General features: G+C 37.1%; 1 protein-coding gene across 2 annotated transcripts in view; it reads right to left on the reverse strand.

The window, feature by feature from the left end:
* Positions 1–3,447: 3,447 nt before the first annotated feature.
* LOC6047848 (glutamate dehydrogenase, mitochondrial) overlaps positions 3,448–21,462 on the reverse strand; it is a 35,516-nt gene continuing 17,501 nt past the window's right edge. Inside the window, exons 3-6 of one of the 2 annotated variants that reach the window (XM_038250199.1) lie at positions 11,748–12,502; positions 11,477–11,681; positions 7,063–7,101; positions 3,448–4,528 (exon numbers count right to left, since the gene is read on the reverse strand). In XM_038250199.1, the coding sequence (XP_038106127.1) occupies positions 4,257–4,528; positions 7,063–7,101; positions 11,477–11,681; positions 11,748–12,502 (1,271 nt within the window). In that variant the 3' untranslated portion in view covers positions 3,448–4,256. The remainder of the gene's footprint in view (positions 4,529–7,062; positions 7,102–11,476; positions 11,682–11,747; positions 12,503–21,462) is intronic. The other variant, XM_038250202.1, reaches the window with a different exon arrangement.

The following is a 21,462-nucleotide window of genomic DNA, read 5'->3' on the forward strand; positions in this document are numbered from 1 at the left end:
GGGAAAAATAGTAAGAAGTTTCTAAAATCTAGCTTACCATTTGAAAAAGTCGCATGAAAACTTAAAATGGCGTTTGACCGTATCTGGACAAAAGAGCCAATGTCTGAAAATATTTTTATCGGATTCCTCGGAAAATTTCACATAACATATCAAAAAATTGGCGATGTCGAACCGTACGTTTCGGAGATATGATTTTTTGAAAATAAAAACTGAGTTTTTCGACGCGCCACGCGCAAAAACGGGAAAATGACGAAATCGGCAAAAAATCAACTTTTTTCACTAAAACTGCGATAACTTTAAAATTTCAGCGATGACCTATAGATGTTTGTGTAGGGATTTTGGGTTGCAGGATTGAATATGTAATAAATTATAAAATGAGTATTTATTATAAGATTGAATTATTCATATATAAGAGTTTAGAGCGCAACAAAAAGTGCGAACCTTCATGAATATTGCCTTGTTAGCTGACAGATTGCGGGTTGAGTGCGAGAGCGCGTTAGCGAGCTGCGAGAGAGAACAACGAGCAAGAAAACAACGAGATGCGTGCGGCCGGCAAAAGAGAGCATGAAGATTGTCAAATCAGTTTTGTGGTTAATTTGTGTGGAATAAGACGTGTTGTTTGTTAATTGCAAAATATCTGTGTTTTTATTATAAAAGAAAGTCCCCGATCACGACAGTTTGGGTATCAAAATTTTCGTAATTGAAAGACGCAACTTTTCGTACCATAACAGTTTCAGTGGAAAAAGTTGTTTTTTTTTTGCCGATTTCGTCATTTTTTCGTTTTGTGCGTGGCGCGTCGAAAAACTCAGTTTTTATTTTCAAAAAATCATATCTCCGAAACGTACGGTTCGACATCGCCAATTTTTTTAAATGTTATGTGAAATTTTATAAGAAATCCGATAAAAATATTTTCAGACATAGGCTCTTAGGTCTAGACACGGTCAAAACGCAATTTTAAGTTTTCATGCGACTTTTTCAAATGGTAAGCTAGATTTTAGAAACTTCTTACTATTTTTCCCAAATAGCCAAACTCATCGCCTTTCTTTTGCGTCTAAGACAGCCAAAATCGGATGAAATGGCGCGGAGATATGATTTTTCGAATAAAGAGGTTTTTGCAAAAAATGACGAAAATGGTCATTTTTCAGACCACCCTAACACGGCGTAGGTCACCCTAATGGTCAAACCAAAAAATACGGGTCTAATTATTTTGGCCAAGGAACCCCCAGAAAATTTTTGAGCCCGATCGGAGAACTTTTTTTTCGGTTTAGGCTCTTTTCAAATGGAATTGCTGATATTATGATGATTTCCCAAAACAGGTTGCATAGGAATTGATAATTGGGATTAAAAGCAATTTCATCTGAACCAGATTCTCACCACCAGCCACCCACTGTCGGCCGATCCTATCTCCCCCACGTACCAGCGACAAGAAAAGGGATTTGAAAGACCGGAAGCGTTGATGCTCCACTTTTCCAAGGGGAAAAGGGTAAAATCTCCACGGTGTCCCCAAGTAAGTTTCACTTGGAGTTGGACCGTTGGACTGTTTTAGGGAGGTATAAGGTCTAGGATACGCTTACTTTACTTCGTTTGATGCCCACATTGCAAATTATTATTATATTATATACAAAAAAAAACAAACAAAGCGAAAATGCATAAAAGTTTCGCTTCGTTCGTTAACCGATACCCATAATGGGTTATTGTCGATAAGGGACCATCCACAAAATTGAAGGATCGCCCTCGACCCGCAGGAAGCAGCCAAGGTGGACCCTAGGGAGCAGGCCTATCTGGTTAATAGTGGGGTAAAAGGTATGCCCTCGCTAGTCAACCGCTCATCTGACTCTGGTCGAAACTTCCCCAAATTTGACCCGCAAAGTCTGGATAGTGGATCACCGTTGAAATTTCTGAATTTCATAATATTTTTTTTTTGTTTTCATTTGCTGCCTCACACGTGCTCACGCTCAACTTAAAAACAAAAAAACACGCATCACACACACTGAGAAAAGACGGGCGAGTTGTCACGACAGCAGCGCCATCAGCGCCGGGTGAGTGGATGCCGAAACAAAACTGAATTTGAAATAACCGTTTTTGGAGGACGATGGTTCGGTACTCGAGTGTCCCGTCTGTTTGTCTGTGCTACTATTTTGCAATTCCGCTGTGAAACTGTCACCTTTTCCTCTCCTTTTGGAGAAACGAAACGGCCTATTTTTCCCTTTTTCCCTACCAAACATATTGTACGATCAGTTCCTAACTGGACTCGGTCGTTGGAAACGACCGTCGGCTCAACGGCCGATGAAATAGGCGGCGGGTCAGATGCGGGCATAATAATGTCAAAACCTCCCCCCCCTCCTCACTTCGTCTCACCATCCAGCTGCTGCTTTGTTGACAAACAAACGAAGCACGCGGTCGCATGATGGCGGCATCGAGCCAGAATTAGGAGTGATCATGTGGTTAAAATGACGCTTTTTTTAAATAATATATTTTTATTCCGACTGAATAAAAAATTTGCGAGCATGTTCAATCGAATATTCCCGATGTCGGAGAATTAATTAAAAATTCATAATTTTTCTAATAATTGAAAATTTTCACACTAATTGGGAACCACTAGGTTATCCACGACCGTTTCCAATGACCGTGAGAAGATGCCAGAAAATCCAGATACCAGCTAAATCAATAATAACATAATGGAAAATCAATACCATTTCAGTTCTGAAAAGTAGCTACTTTTCAGAACTGAAATGAGTGCGGAAAAGTACGTGCATTTTGGGCCAACTTGAGTTTAAAACGCCATTTTGTGCAGCTCACAATGCCTCACCTTTTTTTTACCTTCACAGGTCCCCAAAAATTCGATTTCAATCCTGAAATATTCAATAAAAACATTACGTATGAAAGTAGTACAAATGAAAGAAGTTTCAATCATGTCGTGCTATCTTGTCACTCCCTGAAAATTCATGTAAGTGCGACAACTGGCCAAAGGGATTTCAGGTCAGAACGCGTTTGACGCACGTACAAGTTAGACTACCGTAAACATTTGTAATCATAACTCGGGACTCCAGCAACCAACTTCAACCAAACTTCGGGACAATGCACAGAATGGTCAGCCATTGCGTGCTCTAGTTTTTGTTTATTCAAGGTCAAACATTAAAACGCGTTTTTCTCGGAACGTCAAAATGATGGGTGCGACAAGATAGCACGATAGCGTCGATTTGTTTTGAAATGTGTTTTTGTTCGATTCTGTTATTTTTAGTAGAGAAAATAAGGCCGTTTCGTCATTCGAGAAAGACATGAAAAGTAGGAAATTTCACACTTCATTTCCGGGTTTGGTAGAGAATTGCTCAAATGTGAAATAGTTAAACCAAAATCATTTATTGTTGAATCATGGGGTGGATTATTTCCGCGAATTTTTTTTTAATTTCTTTTCTTAGTTCTTACCCCTTAAAAAAACTCTGCCAGTATTTTTTCATTCATAATCTTTATTTTAAAGTGCTGTTAAGTTTCGTTCTGAAATTGGACATAAGCTCCGATGCTCGCTGAGTTATTTTATGGTTTGGAAAAGTAGCTTTTCGAACTTTTTTTTTCTTCAATTTCACTTCCAGCTTAGACAGTAATATTTTGTTGTGTTAGCAAGTGTTTGTGTGTGTTCATTTATTTGTTACAACAAAAAGTGACATTCAATAACTGCAAAATTGGTATCGATTTTGGTTGTTGTAAGTACACATTGTTTGTTTTTTTTATTTGCTAATGTACTTTTTGCCTTTTAAACGCTAGCTAGGGTACTTCTGCCGATGTTTCTTCTTTAACACAAGTTAAAAACAAGTCAAACTGTAGAAACTTAGAATGTAATGGGAATTGGTACACTGAAACAAAAAACAACTTGGAGTTTTTGAGGTAAAATCAACATTTAAGCACACATTTGAAATCTCTGTAAACTAGTGGGAGTTTTCTTGTTTGAGGGAAATGGGAATTTAACACAATTCAATTCAACGACTTATCTACCGATACACGTTAAAAGGAAACTGCGTAAGTTGGGTGCTCGCGCTACAATTCGTACGTGCTGCTGACCACTAAAACTTGCTTATTTTGAGACGTGATACTTTAGTTGTAGGCTCCTTACATTCAAATAGTTGTTGTTGTTGTTGTTTAAGTAACGACTGAACTATCGGGCATTTGTGGCAGTTTCCGTTGTTTTGTGTTGTTCTGTTCTGTTCTAAACCTGTCCTGACCCCAAGGCGCCGATGTTCCGTTGCATGCTTGCTCGCTCCTTAGAAGGCCAGACCGGCGTCGCGGTAGGTCTCGAAGATCTTCTCGATCGAGTTGACGTACGCGGCCGAGCGCAGATCCAGTCCCAGGTTGTACTTCATGGCGGTCTTCATGATGGCACGGGCCGATCGCTCCATGGTGTAGTCCAGGCCGGAGTGGACAATGTCCTTCTCGGAAGCACCGGAAATGCGCTTCTGGAAGGCGGCCGACGGCGTCACCGGGATCTTGCCGCCGACGTTACCGAAGCGGCTCTCCAGCGACTGTTGGACCGATTCTGAGGAGGAGAAAAATAGTTGGACGGAACCGCGAGGGTTTGAGGTTCCGGTTAGTCGGAGATCGATTCTTGCGAAGCTGACTTGGGCGAGGTAAGCATTCAAGGTGACGGGGTGGAAGCGAAACAAAAACAGAGAAAAATAAACCCATGCAAACAATGCACAGTGGTCCAGATCGCAAAATTAAGTGGAAAATGGATTTTCCGAAAAATGGTGACGTTTTGGAGCTTTGGTGTCTTCAGAAGAGTTGTTGCAAATGGAAAGGGGCAACTTTTGGTTTGGTTCAAAATTAGGGTGGTTCACGATTAGGGTGATTTTGAAAAAACTTTTCAGGAATATTTTTGGGAATTTTTTGTCTTCTAGAAAGTTGATGGGCTTGCCAATCAAGCAACTTTGTCGAAGACACCAAAATTTTATCTCGTAATCTACGCCTTCTATGACCAAATTTATAAAAGCATCTGAGCAAACCTTCAAAAATCAGTTTTTGAACGTGGCAATTCAGGGTTAACTTTTAGAGAAAGTGATATTCGGAGCACTTTTAGAGCTCTACAAAACAAACATTTTCATTTTTGACATGTCAATTTGGACTTAAGGGTCAAAGTTACAGCCATTTAAGGTAAAGATGCAAATTTAAAACTTAAATATCTCAAAATGGCGCAAGCCAAATTTTGAGCACTAGGTTGCATTTGAAAGAAGAGATCTAGCACTACAAACGCTGAAAAATCTCAGGGGTGTTTTCTTTAAACTTGAGATATCTTCATTTGAAAAGTCTAATTTTCAAGGAAAACCATATGGGACCACCTAACGAAATTCGAAAATTGTCCAAATATATGTTTTCCATGTAATTTTGCCCGCTGAATCTGAATCTGCCCTCAGAATTGAGCCAAAATGTCAACAAATCGATTTTTGGTCATATTTTGGGTTTAAATGATAATTTTACATGGAAACCCAAAATATGACCGATCTGAGGGCAGATTCAGATTCAGGGCAAAATTACATGGAAAACATATATTTGGACAATTTTCGAATTTCGTTAGGTGGTCCCATATGGTTTCCCTTGAAAATTAGACTTTTCAAATGAAGATATCTCAAGTTTAAAGAAAAACCCTGAGATTTTTTCAGCGTTTGTTGCTAGATTTTCAAATGCAAAGTGCTTAAAACGCCTGAAGTCCAAAGACATGTCAAAAATGAAAATGTTTGTTTTGTAAGCTCTAAAGTTCTCGAAAGTTAACCCTGCCACGTTCAAAAACTGATTTTGAAGGTTTGCTCAGATGCTTTTATAAATTTGGTCATAGAAGGCGTAGATTACGAGATAAAATTTGGTGTCTTCGACAAAGTTGCTTGATTGGCAAGCCCATCAACTTTCTAGAAGACAAAAAATTCCAAAAATATTCCTGAAAAGTTAGATTTTCAAAATCACCCTAATCGTGAACCACCCTAATTTTGAACCAAACCAAAAGTTGCCCCTTTCCATTTGCAACAACTCTTCTGAAGACACCAAAGCTCCAAAACGTCACCATTTTTCGGAAAATCCATTTTCCACTTAATTTTGCGATCTGGACCACTGTGCAATGTGGCGAAATTAGAATACAACTTAAAGTAAAATAATTTAACAAAAACCTGTGATATTTTCGTTTGAAATGTACGAAGTTGACAACCCCACCCCTGCGTTTGACAGATGCCACACCTTCCCGATCGCTAGCATTGAGCACTACCAAGGTTACGAACGTTAAAGGTAACGCAATATAGGAAACAACTATCAAACGTAGGGTTGTCAAAAAATAACTTAAAGAAATTTGACGACTGCTTTTAGAAATATTTTTTTTTTCACGAATTTTGCCGAAATTGTAAGCGAAGCCACCCATCTAAACTAACTTTCCTATATTACAAGTTAGTCAAAAAGGTGCACGGTAAACACAATTTTGCTTATTAGAAAATGTTTCCACCCAAACTATAAACTATACATGTGGGCAACTCTAAGTAAAGCAATCAGCTGTTGCCACGACAGTGTTATCACATATTTCACATAAAAAAAAAACAAAAGATAAACCAAATGTTTGTGTGTGTTTGTGTGTTAATGTACCGACATCTAAATGAGGAGAGGGGTGATGCAAAGTGTTCGGGTAGTGTTTTGCGTGTAGAAAAAAAAAAACAAAGGAAACTCAACTAAAGTTATGTTTTGTACTATGGGCTCGGAAACAACATAAAGTAAGAAAAAAGTAAAGAGGAGCATGAACCAACACACGATGTGGTTTTCAAATTTGTTTTTTGCCGAAAATTTAAAATTTATAAATTTTGAAACATCGTGTTTTGTGGTCATTCTGACGGCTTGCGTGTCATAGTTACTTCAACTTTGACTGACTTTCAAAGTGCCTAAAATCGAAGGCAGTTCAACGTGAGTCAATAATGAAGTAACAACGAACTGCAAACTGTTAAACGGAAACAGAAAAAAAAACAAATGCATGAAGAGAAAAGGGGGTGACATGGCGCTCTCTATTGTTTGAGGGGGCGAGAGTTTGAAAATGTGATACTTTACTGTCGAGAAGCGATTTTTCAATTGATTCCTGGATAGAGGCTAAAATGGTGGGAGAAAGAGAAAAAAAGAACGTGTAAAAAGAACGGAAAAATAACGGAGCTTCTATCGCGGAACGGAAAATAACACGCTGGATTTTCTGTACACGGAGATTTGTTTGAGGGGGATTGTTTTGAAATATTTACAGCTCAGTTAGTGCTGTTAAATTGCCAATTTTGTGCAAATGAAAGCGGGTGTGAAAATGTCATTCAGTGTAAAATATTTACAAAAGTGTATAAATCAAACATTGAAGGTAACTTATTGCCATTGAAGAAATTACTGATATATTTTTTAAAGTTAAATTTTCCTTACTGTGAATTCTTATTTCCTAAATTCCTAAATTTAAAAGGTTAATTCTAAAGATAAATCAGGCTGTTGCAAATATTTTCAAAGTTTATGTCCCCTCAAAACTGGTCCGAAAAAATAAGGGAACAAAAAAGTTTTTTTAAAACACTTAACTTTTTTCAAGAAATTAGGCGTGAAATCAACTGAAATCCATCTAAACTGCATTTTTCTTCATTGATAATCATATTTAGCATGTTTGGACTGATTTTAAATTATTTTGGATGTTTATGAAATTCCAATGTGGACTCCAACTTTCGCATTTTTTTTGTCAATACTTAAATATTTTTTAAACTAATAATTGCAAAACAACTGGACAGGTGTATAATGCGTTTTAAACAACTTTTTCACTCAAATGTTGAAACCATGGTTTGTTATTTACATTTTTAGACTTTTATTTTTTTATTTTTTTGCCCACTCCTTTCGACTTTAGTCAGTGTAGAGGGGCATAAACTACAAAAATTGCAACAATCTTATTATAAATATGTTGTTAATTTAAAAATATTTAAAATATAACATTAGTGATATTTCATAACTTGAAAAATAAACCCAATAAAAATGATGATGGATGGATGATAAATTTGTTTTGTGTGAGTTATTGTACGATCAGCACCTTGCTGGACTCGGTCGTTGGAAACGACCGTCGACTCAACGACCGACGAAATAGGCGGCGGGCCAGATGCGGGCATAACAATGTCAAAACCTTTCCCCTCTTCACTTCGTCTCACCATCCAGCTGCGCTTTGTTGACAAACGGAGCACGCGGTCGCATGATGGCGGCATCAAGCCAGAATTAGGGGTGATCATGTGGTTAAAAATGAAACTATTTTCAAGAAATATAATATTTTTCCGACTGAATAAAAAATTTGCAAGCATCTTCGAACAATTATTCCTGATGTCGGAGAAGTGATTCAGAATCAAAATTTTAATCCATAATTTTTCTATAAATTGTACTTTTTCACTCCAGTTGGGAACCCCTAGGTCTATCAACGACCGTTTCCAATGACCGTGAGAAGATGCCAGAAAATCCAGCTACCAGCTTAATCCACAATACAGTCATCCCACATATTCGGAACACCCACAAATTCGGAACACTTTTGTGGTAATTTGTCTATAGGATGCAAAATTCAGCTTTTCTGTCGTCCCTGCTATTTTTAGGACCTTTATTTGGACATTCTCTTGCTATTTCACTAGTAAAAATAGTACTTTTTGAACAAAAAACCTAATTTCAAGACTATTTTATCCAGGGCAGCAAAACACTGCCTCCAAATAACCTGTTCCATAATTGTGGGATGTTATTGTGCCTCCCACAATTGTTGAACACCTGAATTTAATTGATATTTTCACAAAAAAAGTTATCAGACCATTCATAAACCATTACTAAGCATGAGTTTAATTGATTTCAGAGTGTGGAGTCATTATTTTGTAAAAAATAAGTACTCCTGGAGAGAAAAAAAAGTTTGTTTACATCGTAAGAAAAAAGTGTTCCGAATTTGTGGATTTCAAGGGTCAATGTTTTTCTTTAAAAACATGATATAAAACGTAAAAATGTACAGCAAGTCTATACATCAATCGAAAAATCGCAAGAAAAGCTTTCACATGAAGGAAAAAGCAAATCATTATGTTCAATTATCGATTTTCTATGATTTGTTGAACGTTGGCAGATCTGTAAACTGTTCCGAATATGAGGGATGGCTGTACTGTCATTCGGGATAAACTAAGGATTAATTTAATTTCAAATTATGATTTTAGACGGAGCCGAAACACGGAAAGGAAAATCGCTCCCGGCTATGACAAACAAGCCAGAACTTTTTGACAGTTCATCTGCGTTATAAAAACGTCTGTTTGTTTGTTAGATTATTTGTCATAATCTAATACCTCCTTAAATTTCTCTTTTGTTTACAAATATTGTCTATTTTCGAAAAGTGACATTTTTGACGTGTGACGTTACACTTGCAAGTGTGATCCGCCGAAAAATCCAGAAGATGATTTTTTTTTGTGAGGAGAGTCATGTTCGCTGTCGATTTTTTTTTATCTTGATGAGCGTCACAAGATTTTCTTTAAAGGAGGTCCAATTTGTTGGGTGTTAGATTTCTCACCTCTTCTGCAGCAGTTTTCATTTCTAAATCGATTTGAAGCTACTTAGTTTTCAAACCTACACCCAGAGCAGCAAAGCGCCAATCTGAGAGGAAATACTGCCCGAATCGGTGGTGAAAAGGTTGAGTGAAGGGATAGAGTAAATAAAATCTGGAATGTTCCTTCTCGAAAAAGTTCACACACCAAATAAGTAGAATCAAACACGAAATCTTTGACAGATCAAGTAGCCTTTCAAGTATCGACCACCACGGTGCAATGAAAACGGAAAGGTCATCAAAGGTCAAGGTTATAGAGGAGAAAAGCAACTCGCGACAAAATTTTGAGGCTAGGAATTTTGACAGGTATGATTTTCATAAAGTATTCGCCTCCTTTTCTCACCCACAGAAAACCTGGGAACGAGGTAGCTGTCAAACTAGGCCAAAATGTTAAAGTCACTCACAAAATGAACTTTGAGTGATTTGAGTTCATTTCTGACGTCACGATTTTCTCCTCTATTTAAGGAGAAAAGCTCGGAACTTAACCCCAAAGGTAAACAACCGAATGAACTTTTTTGACAGGTGTCAGTTCCGGGACTTTGAACATTTTAATTTTGTTCCGGTTGTTCCGTTTCGCATGGACACAAACACGGCCAGGTACACGGTACGGCCACGGCCACGGGAATGGCCAGGAACAGGCACCTACACAGCCAGGGACACGAAAACGGCCAGAAGCACGGGCACGAACACGGGCAGGAGTCCGGACAAGAAAACGGCCTAGAGCACGGCCACGGGAACGACCAGGGACAGGCACCTACGTGGTCAGGTGCACGTACACGAACACGGCCAGAAGCACGGACAAGCACACGGGCACTAATACGAAAAAAACTGACGTTTCGCGCAATCGGAAGAAAATTCAAATTCAAAAAAAAATGCTAAGTCCCGATTTGACACCTGTCAAACCACTCAAATGGCACTCACAAAATGAATACTGAGTTCTTTGAGTTCATTTGCTATGTCACGGTTTTCTAGCCTATATAAGGATGAACTTTTTAAATGAACACAATTTTGTGTGTTTTGTGTTGATGTGCTTTCGAGAGAGTTATTCTCTCGCATAGAGTATCTGTCAGCAAAATTGGAGTTGCGTCATTCATGCGATATATTGCAAGAGAGAGAGAGAGAGAGAGAGAGAGAGAGAGAGAGAGAGAGAGAGAGAGAAAGAGAAGAGAGGACCACCCTCTTCTGATATTTTCTAGCAGTGATGATTGGCGATTTTGAAATTATCACTGAAGGTGATTTTTCAACTTCAGATTTTGACAGAACATTTAAGCAAAATATTTCGAAATTTCAGCGATATTTGTGGCAAAAAAACACATGCAAAATCTTCTTTGTACTTTTGTTTTCAAAATAGATTGATTGGTTGAAAAAGTTTTGAAAACTTTATTCAAAAAATTAAATCTGTTCAATTCAATTCATCTCTATATAGGTATTTACTATAATTGAACAAAACGCAAAAAATAAACAAAAACAAAATATAACAGAGTTGTGAGGGAATCAATTAACGAATTGATATTTTTTGGTGAGGAGAAACAAAAAAACAAAAAAAGTCAAAAACCAAAAACAAAACCCAGGTTTGTATGATGATTGATGAATCGGTGCTTCCCTGTCGGTAGTTGCACGTGTGTTTTGCGGGATGACGGTTTAAAAATAAGTTACTTGCAGGTTTCCATCACCCGACAACTGACACCGCCAGTAACGAAAACAGAAACAAAATCATAAAGAAACGAAACTAAAAGAAGCGTAATGTGGGCGTAATTAACGATGAAACTCAAATCAACCAAATAGAAAGAGTGAAACGGGATTGGCTCGATTCTTCGCAGCGTAGCGCGTACTGTACAAGAGTTGAAGGGAGCAGAGAAAGATATCGAGGGCCAATTTTGAGGTTAGAATGATGAGAGGACTTACCGAGCAGGTGGTAGTTGGACTCGCGCTCGTACTTGAACGTCAGACGGCCGTACGAGACGTGGTTCAGGTTCTTGAGCCACTCGAAGAACGACACGGTCACACCACCGGCGTTGATGTACAGATCGGGAATGACCAGAATGTTGCGATCGATGAGGATGCGGTCGGCGGCCGGGGTGGTCGGACCGTTGGCGGCCTCGGCGATGATCTACGGAGGAAACTTGGCTTTTTTGAACTTTGCTTGATCATTTTTGGGTATTTTGTTCCCCCTTACCTTGGCGTTGATCTTGCCGGCGTTCTCGCTGGTGATGACCTTCTCGACGGCGGCCGGGATGAAGATGTCACACGGCTCGTACATCAGGTTCTCACCCTCGTACGGCTTGGCGCCGGGGAAGCCCACGATGGTGCCCTTCTCGTTGCGGTAATCCTCCAGCTCCTTGGGGTCAATTCCGGCCGGGTTGAAGATCGAACCGTCGTGCTCGATGACGCCGATGCAGGTCGCTCCGGCACGGCACAGATACCGGCACGAGTGCAGACCCACGTTACCGAAGCCCTGCACGATGAAGGTCTTGCCACCCCATCCGGGTGTGGTTCCGATCATCGACATGAAGTTGGCCTCCCGGATGAAGTTGTCCAGCCCGTGGAAGACACCCCGACCGGTGGCGGACACACGACCGTGGATTCCACCCTGGTTGATCGGCTTGCCGGTGACGCAAGCGTGCGCGTTAATGTCCAGATGGCCGATGGTCTTGGCGTAAGTGTCCGCAATCCAGGACATCTCGCGCTCACCGGTGCCCATGTCCGGAGCGGGCACATCAATACCCGGCCCAATGAAGCCCTTCTTCGAAAGCTCGAGCGCGAAGCGACGCGTGATCTTCTCCAGCTCGTGCTCGGAGTACGCCTTCGGGTCAATCTTAATACCGGCCTTGGCACCGCCGAACGGAACGTCCACACAGGCACACTTGAAGGTCATCAGTGCGGACAGGGCTTTCACCTCATCGCGGCACACGTCAAGCGAGAAACGGATACCTGCGCGGAGAGGAAAAACAAGGTAAAATTAATCAATTGCAACCAATTGAGCTCGATTGGCGTGTTATGGTTCTGAAGGTTCGGCGAGACGCGATGGCAACCACCCAAAAATTGCATGCCGAATTTAGAAAAAAAAACCGGAATAGAAACACACTCCCACCGACCACTGATTGCCGGTTGCACTTTGCCCTTTCTAATTGACTAACCAACAACACCCCATTCGGACGCGTCGTGGACCGTGTCACGTTCCCCGTTTTTTTGAAGTCACGTTTTTGGCAACGTTGCAGCCCATCGTTCTCCCCAATGAGTCGCGTTCATTGATATTGATTTTTGTTTTGCGATGGCCCAACGAGACCGGTTACCGGTTCGATTGCGGATGATTCAGATGGAAGGTTGAACTGGGTGGAAAGTGTATAGTTATAGAAACATTATAGAGGTGCAAAATATGTTCTTGATTTGCAGTTTATTGCATTAACGCAGACAGTTAGGGGAGATTGGGGAGACTTGATCCCCTTTTTTTGTATCGCACATAACTCTGTCAATTTCTCACAAAACTATGAACTTTTTGCATGAATTGAAAGCTTGAACATTCAACTATGTTTGGCTGATAAGGGTATTTCATCAGATAAACTCTTCGAATCATGCCAAGCGTTTAAAAAAATATTTTAAACCGGCATTTTCAAAATGTTGGGGGTAATTTGATCCCCCTTCAAATATTTGAAAAAATCTTAAGCAAAATATTTTTTATTCATCCAAACTTTTAATTTTCTATAAGTTATAGCAATTTCACAATAAACCTGTACGTTTATGTTCAAAATATAACAAGTTTAGCAAGCAAAATATTTAAAAACTTAAAATTTTCTTTTTTAGACCAAAATTGAGCATGTTTACAAAAGCTGGTAATTTTTGTTTACAAAACTTTTGAAAAATGGTTCAAACTGCAGTTAGTTATGTACAACTATACTAAAGGAAACTATGTACGAAAACCCAGCTCAATTATTTAATCTGGAGGCTGATTCCAGTGAATGTCAAATTGCAGGGATCAAGTCTCCCTAAACGTACTTTTTTAAACAATTGATTGTAAAAATAGTATGACGATAAATTTAACGTCAAATGCGTATGGGTTTTGGAGTTGATATGTTTATCAAACAATTTATATATAAAAAAATATTTTTTTGAGTAATTTTTGAGTGTTTTCTATCCTTATCAAAACAAAGAAAAAAGATCTTTTGGAAGTTTTTTGCAGCACTTTTTAGAAAAATGTGTGTAGCTCAATCCACACTTTTTTTTTCTTTGTTTTCTACAATGAGTTTTTAGTAATTCTCGCACAACTTTCTAGAACAAAGCTAATTGTTTTACCCACATGCTGACGAGATACAGGCTTGGGATCAAGTGTCCCCGGGGATCAAGTCTCCCCACTCTTCTCTATTGTTTTAGAATAGAATTGTCCAAAAGATTCGGTTGAGATCAATCTTTTAGCAAACCCAAAGAAGTGCAGAAGCCAAAAATGGCCGTTTTTTAAAGGCATTTTCACCGACCCCAAAGCCTGTGCATCCTAAAATCGTATCAAAACTTGTGAGCACTTGAGTGTTATTTATACACTTTTTGAAGTCAGATTTTGATTAAAATGTAAAAACCTTACCAATGAGCCATGAATCTTGAAGATAAGACGTGCGTGGTGTAGTAGTGAGTAGTGAAATTTAATTTATATTATATTAGGCTATTTTGGATAAATTACTTTATAAATATGAGGAAGGTAAAAACCACCTAATGGTGCATTAAGAACCGTTTTTACTTTAAAAAATCTCCATTCAAACTTTGGCAAATATTCAAAATCGCGAAAAAAATTGTGTTTTTTTGTGTGGAGCAGAACTAGAAGGTTTTTGATTATTCTGCTCATACATTTTTTCATCATTATACAGCTGTGCTTATTTGCATAATTTAAATAGAAAACCAAACAAAGATAACATGTGAGAGCAGAACCAAACTAATTAAATTTTGCACCTAGTTTTAATAGTTTTAATTGCAAAAAATTGTAATTAGTTCTTTTGGGAAATTTTGGGACAACTTACTTCCTGGAATTTTTTAATTTTGTCCCGGTTTCCGAAATTGAAAAAAAAATCTTGGAAAAATACATCTTTTGGTCAGGAAATCCAGATTTGATTGTGTAAATAGTGGAACAATTAAATACCGTAAACTGGGGTGACTTTGATAGCCCGGGGTGACATTGATAGAAATTTGATCTGGCCACTAATTTTCATACATCCAATGGAACAGTTACATTGTTGCATATATGTTCGATAATAAGTTATCCTTTAATGCTTACATACTCAAAATTAAAAAAAAATGTTAAGATATTAATTTGACGGGCATTTCAAAAACCTATCAAAGTCACCCCGGGCTATCAAAGTTACCTTAGTTTACGGTACGTAGTGATCGATGTGATTTTGTAATTTATAATGTATTGTTTTATTGGTTACAATTTTGCTTAAAATGTGGAAAAAAATTTGTGTACGTATCCATAAATTACCTAGCTTTAAACCAGGGGTGCCCAACCTTTTGGCCCTGCGGGCCAGATCTGATTTTTCTGCAGCAGTGGCGGGCCGGAACTAATGTTTGATAATAGTTGAAAATGTAAAAAAAAATCATAACATTATTTTCATCAGATCCTTTTAAAATTAACAAAAAAAAACAAGCGTTGCAAATAATATAAATTTATTTGGATAATTAAATATTTTTTAAATGTGTTTTTTGATTTATTTGATTATCACAAAAATATTTATTAAAATCAGGCACCATTATAATTTATTTAAACGAAATTTGGATTCAAATCTTCTTTACAAAAATTACAATTCTTACGTTATTGTGCACTTTTATGCAAATATCTTGAAAAATTATATGTCTTTCAACAGACACAACATTTAAATAGTTATTCTTCGAATTTCTTCAAACTTCAATTATTTTTTTGGCTAAATTTCTTGACTCATTTTGAGACATTTTTCAATATTTCATAAATATTTGCTGCGAACTTTGTTATCTGTAAAATTAATTTGCTTTTTTAAACTTTTGTTTACTCATTTATTTAAAAAAAATCAATTTGAATAAAATGCCTCAAAACAGATACACCAAAACTTTAAGTGAACACATTCAAAATAGTATGAAATCAATAGTAGAATTATTCAGTACAACAATCCAAGTTTTTTATCGTATATTTCACAATTTTACGAAATTGATAATTATATTTTCTTCTCCCAGGCTTCAGTTTAATTCTGAAAACATCAATGTAGAAATGATAAAAATTCAATTCAAACATAAGGATTTTAATTTTAAACAAAAACACTGCTAAAGCAAAAAAAAAACTAAATGCTTTCGTTTAATTTTTAGTAAAAATAAGCAAATATTTGATCTAAAGCTTATTTTTTTTAATAAAGATTCTAAATTTATTTATCGAATATTTCATTACCAGCCAGTCATAGAAGAGCAATTCTCTACGAAATCGGTCTTTTTCTTCAATTTTAATTTTTGTATTTTTAATCCGATTGAAACTTTTTGGTGCCTTCGGTATGCCCAAAGAAGCCATTTTGCATCATTAGTTTGTCCATATTATTTTCCATACAAATTTGGCAGCTGGCCATACAAAAATGATGTATGAAAATTCAAAAATCTGTATCTCTTGAAGGAATTTTTTTATCGATTTGGTGTCTTCGGCAAAGTTGTAGGTATGGATACAGACTACACTGAAAAAAAATTATACGCTGTAAAAATAAATTGGTGATTTTTTTATTTAACTTTGTATCACTAAAACATGATTTGCAATTATTTTTAATTTTTTATTTTTTGATATGTTTTAGAGGATATAAAATGCCAACTTTTCAGAAATTTCCAGGTTGTGCAAAAAATCTTTGACCAAGTTATGAGTTTTTTAATCAATACTGATTTTTCAAAAAATCGAAATATTAATCGCAAAAATTTTTAAACTTCATTTTTCGATGTAAAATCAAATTTGCAATTAAAAAGTACAAAATTTTGATAAAGTGCACCGTTTTCAAGTTAAATCCACATTTAGGTGACTTTTTTGAAAAAAGTCTCAGTTTTTCATTTTTTTAAATAACAATATTTTCAAAATTTTCAAATCAAGACTAACATTTCAAAAGGGCCAAACATTCAATATTACATATATTAACATTGAAAATCGGACCATTACCTGCTGAGATATCGACAACAAAAAATGGTGAGCTGTTTGGGTGAGACTTAGAAAACATCAATTTTCCTGTTTTTTAACCTTTGCATTGCAATATCTCAGCAACTAAGGGTCGTATCAACAAAGTCCCAAGAAGCAAAATATAGAGAATTTTCTCAGCTCTTCAAAAATATTTTTTCCAAAAGTATGCAAACATGTGCACTAATTTAAAAAAAATGAAAAACTGCGACTATTTTGAAAAAAGTCACCTAAATATGGATTTAACTTGAAAATCGTGCACTTTATTAAAATTTCACTCAAGTACTTTTTGATTGCAAATTTGATTTTACATCGAAAATGAAGTTTAAAAATTATTGCGACCAATATTTCGTTTTTTTGAAAAAATCAGTATTGATTCAAAAAATCATAACTCGGTCAATGATTTTTTGCACAACCTGGAAATTTCTGAAAAGTTGGCATTTTATGTCCTCTAAAACATATAAAAAATAGTGTTTTTTTACAAATCAAGTTTTAGTGACAAAAAGTTAAATAAAAAATCACCAAATTTTTTTACCGTGTATCATTTTTTTTCAGTGTAGTCCAAATTCATACCTCCACTTTTGCCGAAGACACCAAATCGATCAAAAAATTCCTTCAAAAGATACAGATTTTTGAATTTTCATGCATCATTTTTGTATGGCCAGTGGCCAAATTTGTATAGAAAATAATATAGACAAACTAATGATGCAAAATGGCTTCTTTGGGCTTACCGAAGGCACCAAAAAAGTTTCAGTCGGATTAAAAAATACAAAAAAATCGAATGAAGAATATTTTACAAAATAGAGCATATTTTTGCTTATATAGATCCGAAATTGATAATTTTGGGAAACTAGTTTTTTTTCGAGAAATGTAAGAAAATAAAATAAAAACTCGTGGGAAAAGTATTCCAATCTTACAATTATTATGAATTTTTAAACCACAAATTGATACAAAACGGAAAAAAATGATTTTTTTTTCGTAAATTCATTGATAAACTTCATATTGAAACATGATTTTGTAGCACACCCCCTATCTGTTGATGCAACCGGAGATCATCGGCTTCTCGAGTAATCAAACCATTTTAGCTGATCTGGTAACTTCCCGCCGTGGTTAGGCTCGCAACTAACGTAAATATTTTCACGTTTGCAGAAGGCGATTCCCACAGCAAGAAATTATCAGCCTCAGCTTAATACGCCCTTCAATGTTTATTTATTTTGTTAGTTTGTGTTGGCAATTAATAAAAGCCGTTGGCCGGTTGCTGAAACTTCACTTAGCATGTGAACCGAATATGCCGGTAGCGCTTATAGTTACTAATCCGTGTTTCCGATCGAGTATTGCAATCGAGTGGTCATCTGATGCAGTGTCATGTGGGTTTTGTTTTTCTTGTTTGTACAAGTCATCTCTTGTGTTGCGGCAGATAAGACTGATAACAAGTTGAAGTTGGTAGGTTGACTGTGTCGAAAAGTATTCACCATGTGATAAAAAGCGAGCAATTGAATGACATTATCATGAGAAGGTTACATTTGGGTAATTCTCCGCCAACTCACACAGCAGTTGCCCCGACCCCTCTTCGATTTGCGTGAAACTTTGTCCTAAGGGGTAACTTTTGTCCCTGATCACGAATCCGAGGTCCGTTTTTTGATATCTCGTGACGGAGGGCGGTACGACCCCTTCCATTTTGAACATGCGAAAAAGAGGTGTTTTTCAATAATTTGCAGCCTGAAACGGTGATGAGATAGAAATTTGGTGTCAAAGGGACTTTTATGTAAAATTAGACGCCCGATTTGATGGCGTACTCAGAATTCCGAAAACGTATTTTCATCGAAAAACACTAAAAGTTTAAAAATTCTCCCATTTTCCGTTACTCGACTGTAAAAATTTTGGAACATGTCATTTTATGGGAAATTTAATGTACTTTTCGAATCTACATTGTCCCAGAAGGGTCATTTTTTCATTTAAAACAACATTTTTCATTTTAAAATTTCGTGTTTTTTCTAACTTTGCAGGGTTATTTTTTAGAGTGTAACAATGTTCTACAAAGTTGTAGAGCAGACAATTACAAAATTTTTGATATATATACATAAGGGGTTTGCTTATAAACATCACGAGTTATCGTGATTTTACGAAAAAAAAGTTTTGAAAAAGTTGGTCGTCATCGATCATGGCCGTTCATGGTCACCCGCGACAGACACGGACGACGAAACAAAGAGAAACGCAAAAGTAACTTTTTCAAAACTTTTTTCGTAAAATCGCGATAACTTGTGATGTTTATAAGCAAACCCTTATGTCTATATATCAAAATTTTTGTAATTGTCTGCTCTACAACTTTGTAGAACATTGTTACACTCTAAAAATAACCCTGCAAAGTTAGAAAAACACGAAATTTTAAAATAAAAATTTTGTTCTAAATGAAAAATGACCCTTCTGGGACAATGTAGATTCGAAAAGTACATTAAATTTCCCATAAAATGACATGTTCCAAAATTTTTACAGTCGAGTAACGGAAAATGGGAGAATTTTTAAAACTTTTTAGTGTTTTTTCGATGAAAATACGTTTTTCGAATTTGAGTACGCCATCAAATCGGGCGTCTTTTACATAAAAGTCCCTTTGACATCAAATTTCTATCTCATCACCGTTTCAGGCTGCAAATTATTGAAAAACACCTCTTTTTCGCATGTTCAAAATGGAAGGGGTCGTACCGCCCTCCGTCACGAGATATCAAAAAACGGACCTCGAATTCGTGATCAGGGACAAAAGTTACCCCTTAGGACAAAGTTTCACGCAAATCGAAGAGGGGTCGGGGCAACTTTTCCCGATTTCGTGTGAGTTGGTAGAGAATTACCCATTTACAATGAAGCGCTGATAAGACTTGAAGTCCTTGAAATATAATGTATGACACGAGTTCACTTCATTTCATTCAGCAGATTTATTGAACCAAGTCAAGTGTTGAACCAACGAAAAAACAACCAACTCTCTGTTCAGGGGGTGTGTCGGTTACGTCACCGAAGTTAGCTAGTGTAAGTCGGCGAATCACGTTTCTAGCTCACTTTATTCTGTATTAGTAGCTTAGCATCCATACTGAATTTTCATCCTGAACCAAAAAAAAACGAACACCACAAAACCGGTGTCGTCTGCGGACTTTTCCTGGCTAAAAATAAGCATTTATCGCAGCGAAAACAAACAGTGCGACAGCGTAGCAGTAGGAACGTGTCGGACTAAGGCAAGAAGTAACTTTGCCTCTCTATTTTTGCCGCCAGAAATGCCCGTCGGGTTCTGCTACGCAAACAGCTGGTTCTCCCGAAGGGAGAAGTGAGACTTGCAGTCGCAACCTACGCGATGAACAAAAAAAAAAGTTTGCGTGAAAAACATGTGACGAGATTCGTGAAAGAAATCGAAAGTTACATAATGACATGGACCGATTTTGTTTATGATTCTCTTGTATCAATATGAATGGTCTATTGAATTGTTCAGAACAAATATTCCAAATGTTTCAAATGACTCTTTTTAGGTTTTGCACATTAGACGGACTTCTAATTAAAAAATCACTAAATATCTACTTTTCATTCAATTTTTGATTTTTAAAAGGCACAACAAGATAAATGCAAAAAAATAATAAATAAAAATAAAACAAGAGAAGTAAAGTTTTTCGTAGAACAAAAGTTGCCCAAAATGACCTCCTGAACAAGGGAAAAATAAAAGTTTTCGAAAAAAACTGGGCAGTAAAGGGTTAAGTCATTTTTTAATGATTTATGTTAGGCGTTAAGGCATTGCATTTGAGATTAAGGAAATCAAAATACCGTTCCAGAATTATTTATATTGATGAACTGGCTACACGACAAATATATGGGTCATTTCAAGTCAAGCTGCACGCCATTTCGACGTCGTCGTGCTTTCTTGTCGCCATTTCAGCGTTCCGAGAAAAACGCGTTTTAATGTTTGGCCTGGAATAAACAAAAACAAGAGCACGCAATGTAAACAACAACAAACACGTTTTGTTTGGCTGACCATTCTGTGCATTGTCCCGAAGTTTGGTTGAAGTTGGTTGCTGGAGTGCCGAGTTATAATTACAAATGTTTACGGTTGTCTAACCTGTACGTGCGTCAAACGCGTTCTGACCTGAAATCCCTTTGGCCAATTGTCGCACTTACATCAGTTTTCAGGGTGTGACAAGATAGCACGACAAGATTGAAACTACTTTCATATGTAAGGTGACAAAAAAGCACGGAGTTTTTTAGGTTTTTATTCAATATCTCAGGGTTGAAATCGAATTTTGGGGATCTGCGAAGGTAAAAAGGTGAGGCATTGTTAGCTGCACAAAATGGCGTTCTTAACTCAATTTGGCCCAAAATGCACGTGCGACAAGTTAGTACGACGGTGAATCCTGATTTTTAGCAAAATCGGGCCACCCTTCTTGTTTCGTTTGCATCGTAGGTAAATTTTTTAAGTGGGTAATTCTCCGCCAACTCACATAGCAGTTGCCCCGACCCCTCTTCGATTTGCGTGAAACTTTGTTCTAAGGGGTAACTTTTGTCCCTGATCACGAATCCAAGGTCCGTTTTTTGATATCTCGTGACGGAGGGGCGGTACGACCCCTTCCATTTTTGAACATGCGAAAAAAGAGGTGTTTTTCAATTATTTGCAGTCTGAAACGGTTATGAGATAGAAATTTGGAGTCAAAGGGACTTTTATGTAAAATTAGACGCCCGATTTGATGGCGTACTCAGAATTCCGAAAAAACGT

Source organism: Culex quinquefasciatus, chromosome 1, assembly GCF_015732765.1.
Source record: "Culex quinquefasciatus strain JHB chromosome 1, VPISU_Cqui_1.0_pri_paternal, whole genome shotgun sequence".
Lineage (NCBI taxonomy): Eukaryota > Metazoa > Arthropoda > Insecta > Diptera > Culicidae > Culex > Culex quinquefasciatus.